We start from the raw sequence: 12601 nt of genomic DNA, 5'->3' as shown, positions 1-12601 counted from the left end.
ATCAGTGGAAGATTTTTTTGTTGTCTCAGCTTAAATATGTATAAAATATAAGCACGTTTAAATTTTTAGACAGTGTTAGGAAGAGTACCACAAGATATACTTTGCTGTAATATATGGATCTATATTCTTATAGAAATCAAAGTTCTTAACACTGAGAATTTTTCTTTAAAAGATGGAGGCAGTTTGCTATGTATGACCTGTAGAAGAATTATTCCCTTTTTGTAAAATCTTAATAAAATTAGAACATGGAAATTGTACTTTCCTTTTTTAAATTGGAAATTATAAGCATAACGATTGGTAATTTGTTATATGTGATAGGAGTAACAATATAGGCAATGGGGATTTTTATCATTTTGGAATTTTTTACCCCCAGAAATATCACATGCTGCTTTGCAGATGTTAACTGACTATAGCAACTAGATCATCTAGTCAACTTAAGTCATTTTATTATCTTTAATTTTATGGATGTTTTTGTTTTTGTAATAAATTTCATGACTGAATGAAGTTAACTGTAACTTCCAGCCTTCAGCAATGTAGATTTTTTTCCCTACATTTCCACCCGTCAGCTCAGGAAGAACTAATATGGGCTATAAAGTCTTGCCCTGTCCTTTATTATAATTTAGAATAAATAGTAGTAAAAGCTTTATATATGAATTAGATATCTTAAGATTGAATCATTTTAAACCCAGAAATGGAAGCTGTCAATAGAAAGGAACATTATAGTAATTTATTTTCTTCTAAAGCAGAAAAAATTATAAGGCAAATTAACGTTTAAATTCAGACTTTTATGCATAGCATAATGTTGATATGTAGAGAAGACAACATTCTGGTTAAGGAAAGATCAATAATTTATATTTATGGCTCTGGAAGTGTATCATGGGAAAGGGTTTCAAATGGTAGTGACCTAAGATGTTCTAATGTCAAAATATTTATTATGACAGTCGACTTTCCAGAATTCAAATAAAAATATCCAGTCTACTTCCACTGCTTCCAAAGTGGGAAGTTCATTTTATTCTTTATTTTTAAAACTGGAAAGAAAAGAGTTGGATCTTCCCAATACCTTTTCTAATAGCATTAGTGACTTTAGGCAGGCAAGGTATGTCATCTTGACCTTTTTCTCCATTTCTAACATGAGAAAGAGAATACCTCTTTAACTTTCCAGAATTTTTGTACCTATCAAATTAAATAACATTTGGAAAGCCATTCTGGAAACTCAAAACATTGTAAACATATAGATAATAATGGCACTATTTTGTGTTAAGATTTTCATAGTGTGACTTTTCAGAGTGGAGAAGTTTTATTTACATTTGTAATGTCTTTTCCTAGGGACTTTTTCAAGCACTTTACTTTTATTGTCTATTTCCTATCTTCTGCCCCCAGTGAGACTGATTAATCTTTCCTTCATTAGTGCTTTCTATATGCCAGGCACTATGGAAAGTATTGATGGTTCTAAGTCTCCACCTTTGAGGAACTCATAATCTAGTAGCAGAGAAACATGTGTTTTTTAAATTACATCATGGTACCATTCCAGAAATCCCCTAAATCATCATTTAGACAAAACTATAGTGTGTCTCAGTTATCTAGAGCAACACTGTCAGATAGAACTTCCTGCAATAATGAAAATGTAGTAGCCAGTAATTGTATCTGGCTGTTGAGCTCTTGAAATATGGCTGGTATGACTGAGGAACTGAATATTTTAATTAATTTAAATTTCAATAGCCACACATAGGCTTGGGTGAGCTGGTTCCTCTCCAGTCCTGGTGGCTGCCAAACAGTGCTAACCAGACATTGTCCAGTTGTACTAAACTATGGGAGGTAAGCATGTTCCCACACAGGTTAATGGGCCCCTGATGATTTAGAGTTAAAAATACATTGTGCAATAATTCTACTCATTCTAGCTTTATACACTGAGAATTTGGGTTTTTTTGTTTGTTTGTTTCTTATAACATTGTAGTTTGGACCAGAAAATCCCTTCAGAACACAGCAAATGGCTGCCCCTAGAAATATGCTTTCTGGATATGCTGAACCAGCCCATATCAATGATTTTATGTTTGAACAGCAAAGAAGAACTTTTGCCACATACGGTAAGGTGATACGCGAGTTTCAGGTTAAACCTTATTAGAAGTGGGGTGTGTGTGTGTGTGTGCGCACGCGCACGCACGCAATAATCGATTTTATCTTCTGGCTTTTTAAATTTATTAACCTGGATTCCTTAAAAGGGTTGTATATTTTCTTATACACATCTATAAATATTTATACAAATAGGAAGGTGCACTAATATTTTTAGCTGTCATTCTAAATCTGCTCTGATTTCTGAGTACTAGAAATATTCTGTGGTCTTAAAAACAGAACGTTCTCTGTTGTACTTTTTAATGAACACTTGTTATTGAATGACTGTTGCATGTAGACTGCTGTTGAAATTGGTAAATAACAGGATAGTGTTAAGAGGTATATTTTTATCTTCTTATGCACTAGTTGACTTTACTCTCTTTCTCAAATTTTATCTCTGAAAAGTTTTCTGTTGATTACTGAGGGATATCAGGAAATGGAATGGCCACAAATTCATTGCGTAAAATAATTACATCCTATCAGTGGTGGGATTTGAGAAAGTTAATGTGCATACAAAGCTGGGAATCCCCTCTATAAGAAGATGGTCTTTATAAAAATGTCCTTGCTGATGGTTCCACAGATCATAGGTCTGGTCACTTATATCAGCTTTGTCCATATTTGGTAGTGCCTTTTCTTTCTCTTCCCATAATCTACATCTGTAGGTTGACAGACACACTGATCACCTTCTGCTTTGAAGAGCTTTTTGGTAGGGTGGGTGAGCAAAGTAACTGAGAATGTTTTTATACCTGTTGTAGTTGTGATCTTTATGAATTAATTGCTTACGCTGATGTTCTCTTCCCCAAAGAGTAAATGAAAAAGAAAACTTTGAACTTTTTTAACAAGAGATTTAATAATCACATTTTTAGACATCAGCAACATTGTCTCTCTTATTTTCATTTAGTTTTCTTTGCAGTTAAAATTCTAATACCTCCTCCTTTTATTTCTTATAGAATTTTTTTAAAGTTCTAAACAGATTTTTCTGTCCTATCTACCATTAACTTCCATTATTATAAGATAGCACCCAAAAAAAAGTTGAGAAAGCAGTATCATGTGAAATGTTACATATTCAGTGTTGCTTTTTAATTGCAATTGTTTTCACTAAAAAATAAACAAATTTTAAACATTTAGGAAAGAGAAGAAAAAGGTTACCTATAATCCCACTATACTAAAATATCTACTTTTAGTAGATATTTTATTCCTCCAAGTCTTTTTTATTAAACACATTTGTATTACAGAGCTATAATCCTTCTAAACTGAAAATTTTGCAACTTTTAAATTCAATGTTCTATCATAAGCATTTTTCAATGTTACTTTATAATCTCAAAGATTATTATTTTTAAGCACTATGTAATATCCACTGATGGGTTTATATTACAATTTACATAATTATTCTAATGTTAGAAAATTACTTTTTTCTAGTTTTTAGTGAGCGATGCAAACTGATTCATCATGAATTAGTTTAGAGGTTTAGTACAGATAGTCTTAGTTATTTATCCACAATATGTTCTTGGAAACTGGTTGTAAAATGATTGACATATATTAAATTATATTTCACCGTGGCAAGGTTATAATTGACTTAACAGGTGCCAAAAGCCATAGCAAAGACTTTATACCTCTGAAATCTCCTACAAGAGTTCAGTGATACTTCCAGTCCAATAAAATGGTTATAAATGCATTGTACCCATTGCTTGTATAAGGGATCCCACGTAAATCTAAAGTATATGTGCATTACATAAAAATTTAATTGTTAACTATATTCACTAGAATGTACCGTTAAAAAAAATGCGCAAGTACTCTTATGTAGTATTTCACGATTGTTCACATGGGTTGTAGGCCATAGACTGATTTAATGATCTAGCTCTCTTTTGTGAATATACTGGATTATTACTAAAACTGATTTTACTAAACATTTATCATACTAGCACCCCCAGTTGAAGAAAAACTGATTTGAGTTACTATAGACTTTCTTTCCTGAAGTTCCCATAGACCACTGAAGACTACATTTATATGTAGCTACACACTCTAGCTGAAGGAGTATATAAATATGCTAGTAGATATCCTTACTGCTCTTACCAATGAAATATAAATAATGATTTATGAAGTAGAAATATACTGTTTTTAAATTGGGAGGGAAGACTATCTTTACTGAGAATAGCATTTCCAAAATAATAGCTAAATTTTATGTAATTCTTCTTACCCTATTTCTTTTTTAAATTATTTAAAAGTTTATATAACTTGATAAGCTAAACCATGCATTATCTGTTACCAAAAATAAAAAGATTTCTAAACTCCTGAATGTATGATATACGTATATTTTTAAGCTCTTAGAAAATTTAAGACTAAAGTTTGATATTTTGGCCTAACGGGCTCTTACTAATGTAATGTCAGTATGCTAGATTCATCTGTTCTACTGAAGTCATTCATTGTCCAGCCTGAGATTTAGGTTAATGATTCTAAATAGAAACATAGCTCATGAAAGAAGGATTAGTCCTCAGAGTAACAGTGGACAGTTGAATGTGATAAAGTAAAGTGATAACTCTTTTGGAGATAAGCTCAAAGAGATCCAACACAATGAAAGACCTTTGAAATTATCTTGCACAAGCAACTTCACAATCAAAAATTTGGTTTGCTTGTGATAGAATTATTGGTGTGTACATCCTGATGATAAAGGAAGCTGTAATACTTTCAGAACATAAGGAAGAAAGTCACAAGAAAACAAACAAAAAAAGAGACCATTTTCAGCATCTGGGAAGGAAAATGTAAAATGAGTAAATGTGTATAGAATTAAAATGAATTGTAAATGGAAAAAAATGGAGTCAGTAATTTGTACTTTTCTCCTTTCAGGTTATGCCTTGGACCCTTCATTAGATAACCATCAAGTGTCTACTAAATATATTGGTTCTGTAGAAGAAGCGGAAAAAAATCAAGGTAATTTATTTGAAATATCAATATTTAATATCAAATATATATACCTATTGTTTGTAGATTGACTTTGGACAGTAGGGAAAAACTAGTATGTAATTTACCTCTTGATTTTTTTAAGTTGAGACAATAGTGGGATATAGTTTAGAGCAATGTATAGAACTATTAGTTTGGAGCTTGCTTTTGCCACTTAACTAGGTGTGCAACCTTGTAAGGAAGACAGTCATACCTGTAGTGGCGGGGTTGGGGGGTGGGGAGTGATTTATTGGCACAGTTCCAGTCCTGTAGAAATCATTCAAGAAATGAAAACTAATGTATATCTGATTTTAGCAGTTTATTTCTCAACACTAATGTCAAGCTCCATTTTAACAGAGCAGAAAAAAATCTCATCGTGCATGTCTGTGGAGATTGTCTTTCAAGGGTTGCTTTGAAGTCTGAGTTTGAATATGTGTTTTAAAATATATGTTTATACTTGTATTCATTTTGTACTTATTTTAAGACAAAGCATCAAACTCTAAATGCTAACTTGCCACAGAGCTCATCAGCCCCTTGGAATCTTATCCATAAAATGTTCGATAGAAAAAGAGTACGCTGTTTGTACGAAGGCACTTAGTAACTCTAGAGCCTATATAAGGGGTCCCCAACACCCAGGCCACAGACAGGTACTGGTACGTGGCCTGTTAGGAACCGGGCTGCACAGCAGGAGGTGAGCAGTGGGCGAATGAGCAAAGCTTCATCTGTATTTAGTCACTCCCCATCGCTTGCATTACCGCCTGAGCTCCACCTCCTGTCAGATCAGCGGTGGCATTAGATTCTCATAGGAGCATGAACCCTACAGGGAACTGCGCATGCGAGGGATCTAGGTTGCGCGCTCCTTATGAGACTCTAATGCCTGGTGATCTGAGGTGGAGCTGAGGCGGTGATGCTAGAGCTGGGAAATGGCTGCAAATACAGATGATCATTAGCAGAGAGGTCTGACTGCACAGAGACCATAATAAATCAACTGCTTGCAGACTCATATCAAAACCCTATCAGTGAGTGGCAAGTGAAAACAAGCTCAGGGCTCCCACTGATTCTGCATTATGGTGAGTTGCAATAATTATTTCATTATATATTACAGTGTAATAATAATAGAAATAAAGTGCACAATAAATGTAATGCACTTGAATCAACCCAAAACCATCCCCACCCTCCCACCCCCGGTCCATGGAAAAATTTTCTTCTACAAACCAGTCCCTGGTGCCAAAAAGGTTGGGGACCGCTGGCCTATATGATCAAGCTACCTTTGGTTTATGAGCTAGACTGTTGTTAAAATAGGATTTTAACAACCTTTTGTTATAACACAGCTTAAAGGAAACTGATTTGAATTAATATAGGTTAAGCTTTTCTCTTTGTTAGACCTGTACAAGCTACATCTTTATGTAGCTAGATTCTCAGTTAACAGTTAAATTGTGACTATGACTCCCGTAAACCTTTCTTTTTCCAATTTAATGACTACACACAGCATGCCACCTCCTACTGATCAAATGAGAATCCCAACCAGAAACATCCTCTTTCCTCTTTTCTTCTTACTGTTAAGATTTATGGTATTAGAGGTCAAGTTTAGATTGAGATCACCTGGAAGAAGTACCAGATTCTTGTGAAACCTTCTTTAATTTATATTGTTGCATTACAATACAGCGAAGCAAGTGAAGCAAGGAAAAGTTATTAATTACTTAATGTAATTTTATCTAATTCAGCTTTTGAATGAGAAATTTTAGTTTATTCTTGCTTTCAAAGGTAACTTTATCATTATTTAGCATTATTAAATTGCTATGTTTCTTTCAAAAAGTGGTAAAATCTACTGATAAAGGTCTGTGATTAATTAAAAAGATTGTGTACCACTGCAGGATTACATAGCTGGGTCTTTTCTTCCTTCACATATATTAGAATTTGCAACATATTGCACCGGTAGAAAGCTGCTTTGCCCAGAAGGTTGAGTCTCTTTTTATATAGCATGAGTTGGTGTATCTCGATTCATGTAGGTTTCATTTTGTGTTCTAAATATTTTGTGTTTATAAATCTATATAAATATATATATTGGTGTTTCTTTAGAAAATATCCATATTTATGATCTCTGCTTCTTTGTTTTTAATATAGGTTTAACTGTGTTTGAAACTGGTCAGAAGAAAATAGAAAAGAGGAAAAAATTCAAAGAAAATGATGCATCTAATATTGATGGTTTCTTGGGACCGTGGGCAAAATATGTGGATGAAAAAGATGTAGCCAAACCTTCAGAAGTAAGCTGTGATGTTTTTCATTGCCAATTCAGGTGTCTGCTATGTCTCTATGAAGGATACCTATATTAATAAACTTGAGGTTTCCTTAGAGAACCAAATGACTCATCAGAATTTCTCTGCCTTAGGTGATTGAGAAAATACAATAATTCCTTTGTTTTTCTTTGGAATAATTTTTGTTTATATTTTTCTGATTTATTATCTTCCATACTTTTTAATTAAAATACAATATTGAACAATTTTTAATAAAAATCACCTTGATAATAGTATTAAGGTGCTATGGTAGCTGATTTTCTGATGCCAGATATTCAGATAGTAATTACAGAATCAGCCTTTCTATGATTTTGGAATTCATGATGGGTTTTATTTATTAATTTATTTAAAAATTTTAACAAAGTAGTATGTCTATTTTTTTTCATAATATTACAAAGTTTATAAAGTAAAACTATAAAACCCTACTTGCCCCTCTCTACCTCCTAATCCTGCTGTCTCTATGAGCCAGTCACTGTTCTAGGTCGTAGGGATATAGCCGTGGAAAAGATGAAGAAAATCGCATGAAGCTTACATTCTAGCTGTATCTCACATCCAATTGTCTCAGTAACACATATATGCTGCTCTGTATTCATTTTGACTTCTCAGTTATTGTAAGGATTTACTACTACCCCACCTTCCTTTTACTGTTTCTCCCACAAAAGTTGTTCACAAATCTGTAGTCACTGCTTATATCCTTGTGACTATTAAAAGCTGCTTACTGAAGAAGAACATCATCTACTAAAATTCCCTGTCTTTTCTGGTACTAGAGTTTCTAATTGCCTCATCTTTTCACTTACATAATTAGCATAATACATCAAATTACTTTCTAGGTGTTCCAGAAGGATGGGTTTTGTATACATTGAGTTTAGAAGTATTAACTAGTACCCACTGTGTGCTTAGTGCCATTTTGTAATCTGCCAAAGAGTTGAGATTGTTATCCTGGGAGACATACTTGCGGCTATTGCCTCACCAAAAAAGTGTGCCTCATTGTAAAGAATTTATGAGCAATGTTGGCCAGGATGGGGTTCTAGAACATCCATTTTAAAAGTTCACTCCTTAATTTCCTTAGGAAGAACAAAAAGAATTGGATGAAATTACAGCAAAGAGGCAGAAAAAAGGCAAACAGGAAGAAGAGAAACCTGGAGAGGAAAAGACAATCTTACATGGTAATATATTTTTTATGCCTCCTCATTTTTATGATAAACTTTCAGATATTTACTCTGTTCTCTGTTCACATAATATATGTATTGCCTTTACTAATCAGCTGCTAGAATTCATTTTATTAAGAATTACATTGGACAATTTGCATCCCAAAGAAATTATAGCAAACCTCTTCTATGTTCTAATTAAAGAGACAGCCATAGATGATTTTTTTGAAGTGCTAATGAATTTTTTTTTAAAGGTAGATAAAGGAGATTATGGTTCACAGTCTGTTCTTTCCTGAGATAAAGTTGACTCTTTTTGATGTATAACTAGTCCCCCAGTCTTTTTTTTTTTTTTTGCGGTACGCGGGCCTCTCACTGTTGTGGCCTCTCCCATTGCGGAGCACAGGCTCCGGACGCGTAGGCTCAGCGGCCATGGCTCACGGGCCCAGCCGCTCCGCGGCATGTGGGATCTTCCCGGACCGGGGCACGAACCCGTGTCCCCTGCATCGGCAGGCGGACTCTCAACCACTGCGCCACCAGGGAGGCCCTCCCCCAGTCATTTTAACCTTTTGTTTTTAACCCAAGCCAAATATTCTCCAGGTATGATCACAGTTCATAACTGTTACTAAATTACACTTCAAAAGAATAAACTTTGTTTTTCATGTAAGTGGATTGGAGATTAAGATTCTCATACTTACTTTGATTTGTAGAAGGAAATGCATATTCACCAAAATAAATTATATTCTAAACTCTGCCTGGTTCATTAGTAACTAGTTATATTGGGGAAATTATGTAGTGACTACCAGACTAAAAGAATAATTCAGTTCTGATAGTATTGATTATTCTAATGTTATATCACTTACCAAATATATAGGTTTCACGAGGTCACGTTTAGCTTCTCAAGCTCCAGTTTTATCTCCAAGGAGTCTATTTAGTACTGTGGTGCTTGTGGCCATAATAACAATAACAGCCAACGTTTACTGAGTACTTACTCGGTGCAGCATGCTACTAAATGCTTTATATATACTATGTCATTTAATTCTCACATGTGACTTTACTGTAAAATCTGGGTTGAAAGTAGAAAAGAGATTGGAAAAAGAACCTGGAAGGACATAAAGGAGGAAAGCAGGGAAAAGGATAGTTGATATATTTTTGTTTTGTTTTAACTTCCTTCTTACCCTGTTTTGCTTCTGATTCTTTGCCAATGACTCACAAGGCCCAAGTATTATCTTTTCTTCTCTCACTGTGATTGTACTGCAGTGGAGTCTTTGTATATGCCACTAAAATGTGTAACTGGATAAAGAAGTAAGAGCTTATTTAAAGGTCTGATATTCTCTCGATATTTAGGGATTCTAAAATACTACCACTAATTGTAAATAATAGCTATGATTTCAGGCAGTTAAATTTTAGCTGACTCTTGGTCTTAACATCATCAGAGTATTTTTACCAAAACCTTGATACACAACGATATCCCTATGAATAAAATGTTTGTTATCATTTTAAGAATGTAGATTTCATGACTATGGCTTTTATTTGTTCACTGCTTTCTTTTGCCTTCTTGTTTCAGTTAAAGAAATGTATGACTATCAAGGCAGGTCCTATCTTCACATACCTCAGGATGTTGGTGTTAATCTGCGGTCACCTGTGCCACCTGAGAAGTGTTATCTTCCCAAAAAACAAATTCATGTGTGGTCTGGACACACAAAGGTAAGCAAATTGGTTGTTTTTGTTTGTTGTACTGTATAACAGTGACACCAGCATAAATTTTCAGCTACTGATGTGGGACATTCAATATTTCTAGTAAAGATGTAGAGAAGTCAAGATAGAACAGGGAGGTCAAATTGAAGATAAACCGGAGTCAGACTCTGGCCGTACCAACACATATGAATCACAAGTGAATACTCAGTCTTCAAGGTCATCTGATTGGGCCGTGACATAAGCATTCATGATTCGGTGTCCTATCCCCTTATGGTAGCCCAGGCCTTCGCCTCCAAGTTCCTGCCATAATATTCTTCCTCTTGGGCACCAAGTCAGTGAGTAATGGGCTGGTACTAGCACAAAAGCCTCAATAATTTTACCTTAGCAATTAGAGTTATCACACTTCAAAGAAGATTAGATGCTCCCTGGTTTATACACTATATTCTTAAACTAATGCAGAGACAAGACACTTGAAAATTTTGATGTTAATATTCTTTGTCATCTGCACTGTTCCAACTGATAATTTCCAGCTCTTAGCAAAGAGCAAAGGTACTGAGTAAAAGAAGGAAGAGGAGTGAGGGCATAAGTAACATGATTGACTAAGAATTCCCTTGGGTGAGGAAGTCGGTAATGAAGGTTAAAAAAAAATCTTGAAAAGCTTAGCGTCCCAAGGGCTGCTCTTAGAATACTAACGAAGGTTATTCTAGGGTATGATTTTTAGAATGAAGAAAAATAGTAAATTAGGTGGCATAAAAATACACTGTCTTTCCCTTCTGTTTAATTTTAGCTGAGGTTTCAAATGCTTCTGATTGATAATTTTAATTCCTTTTTACAGGGCGTCAGTGCAGTCAGATTGTTTCCTCTCTCTGGCCATTTGTTGCTGTCTTGTTCCATGGACTGTAAAATTAAGGTGAGTTTTCAGTAACAGAGTAGGAGTGCTACAAAGCTAGTGCTTTGGTTAAATCTATTCGGTTAATTATAGATAAATCTGGGTTTCTTAGGCAATTAGAGGCTAATTATTTTCTCTTAAGCCCTGTGAATGCAGCAGTTTTTTTTTTTTTTGCTCTTTGGGAGAAATTTATTACTTATGATGGAGTTCCTCTAATTGTTAATCACAGCCCATTGGGTCTAACATTTTACACTAGAAATAAATACAGAAAGGGCCAGAGTGGTATGTTGCAAATAGCAAGGATAAGTATCATTTCTCAAAACCTATGCTTTATATATTTAAGCGCATATACATACACACACACACACATACACAAACATACCTACTGGTTCACAGTAATTAGATACAAAGTTTTTATTCTGTCCGTTATCATAAACTAAACATTTCTATTGGACATAAAGTTGGGCGGTATAAGAGGCAAGGGGAATAGGCAGTGTGAAGAGAAGGTGCATCTTATTTTCTGTGTGGCTTACCTGCAGAGAGCACACAGAACATACAAGGCAGGATAATCTTCTTCCTAATTCATCTCCCTATTTCAAGTCTTTAAAATCTGGACTAATTATTTTTTTCTTTCTGTGTATCCAGATCAAAACTTTGAAAAATACTGGTTTAGGTTTAACTCTTCCTTGAACTTAATTTATCAGCTTTAAATTTTTTCTTCGCCAAAGGCAGACCACGAAAAATGCTGCCTCCTAAGATTTTATTTTGTCCCTCTTTTACTCTTTTAATTACATTTAGTCTAGAGCTTAAATTCTTACTCAGGTTTGCATACCCAAAACACAAAAACTGAGAAGGAGGTTCAGAAGTATTTCACTATTTACAAGAAGCAAGCTTGGAATTTACAGGTAACCATAAACCCTCAGTCTAAAGTGGAAGCCAACTTTTTGAAGTATCCCCACTGTAAGTTTGGATTTGAGAAAAATAGCCAAGATGCCTAAAAACTGAATATGAGACTCAACATTCCTTATATTTATAGCTTTAGAGTACAAACTAACAGGTTTGGCAAAATTTAATCTATAGTAAGTAAAACCAAGCAATAAAAACAGTTTCCTAATTTGAAAAATGAATGACAGCCTTTTCCAGTAAGGAAGTCTGCAGCAATATTTTTGTAATAATGCTACTCTTTAATTTAGGATCTTTTAAAGACACTTTATTAGTGTCAGTTTTTAAAAACATTTGGCCATTACAAGGACCTAAATCTTTGTACTCCATTTTATTTTATTTTTTTTTTTTTTTTCGGCGGTACGCGGGCCTCTCACTGCTGTGGCCTCTCCCGTTGCGGAGCACAGGCTCCGGACGCGCAGGCCCAGCGGCCATGGCTCACGGGCCCAGCCACTCCGCGGCACGTGGGATCCTCCCGGACCAGGGCACGAACCCATGTCCCCTGCATCGGCAGGCGGACTCCCAACCACTGCGCCACCAGGGAAGCCCTGTACTCCATTTTATGATGACAATCCCGCTACTCATTC

The 12601-nt window shown here is 34.9% G+C and overlaps 1 protein-coding gene across 1 annotated transcript in view; it reads left to right on the top strand.

Moving 5' to 3' along the window:
* The window catches only part of CDC40 (cell division cycle 40), a 50562-nt gene that overhangs the window by 21999 nt on the left and 15962 nt on the right, over positions 1 to 12601 (top strand). The window contains exons 3-8 of the mRNA XM_082634398.1: positions 1955 to 2084; positions 4954 to 5037; positions 7171 to 7310; positions 8410 to 8506; positions 10053 to 10192; positions 11019 to 11093. Coding sequence (XP_082490524.1) covers positions 1955 to 2084; positions 4954 to 5037; positions 7171 to 7310; positions 8410 to 8506; positions 10053 to 10192; positions 11019 to 11093 — 666 coding nt within the window. The remainder of the gene's footprint in view (positions 1 to 1954; positions 2085 to 4953; positions 5038 to 7170; positions 7311 to 8409; positions 8507 to 10052; positions 10193 to 11018; positions 11094 to 12601) is intronic.

The sequence above is a fragment of the Mesoplodon mirus genome, assembly GCF_964341445.2.
Source record: "Mesoplodon mirus genome assembly, chromosome: 10".
NCBI classification, from domain to species: domain Eukaryota; kingdom Metazoa; phylum Chordata; class Mammalia; order Artiodactyla; family Ziphiidae; genus Mesoplodon; species Mesoplodon mirus.
This window is presented reverse-complemented; position numbering and strand designations above follow the sequence as displayed.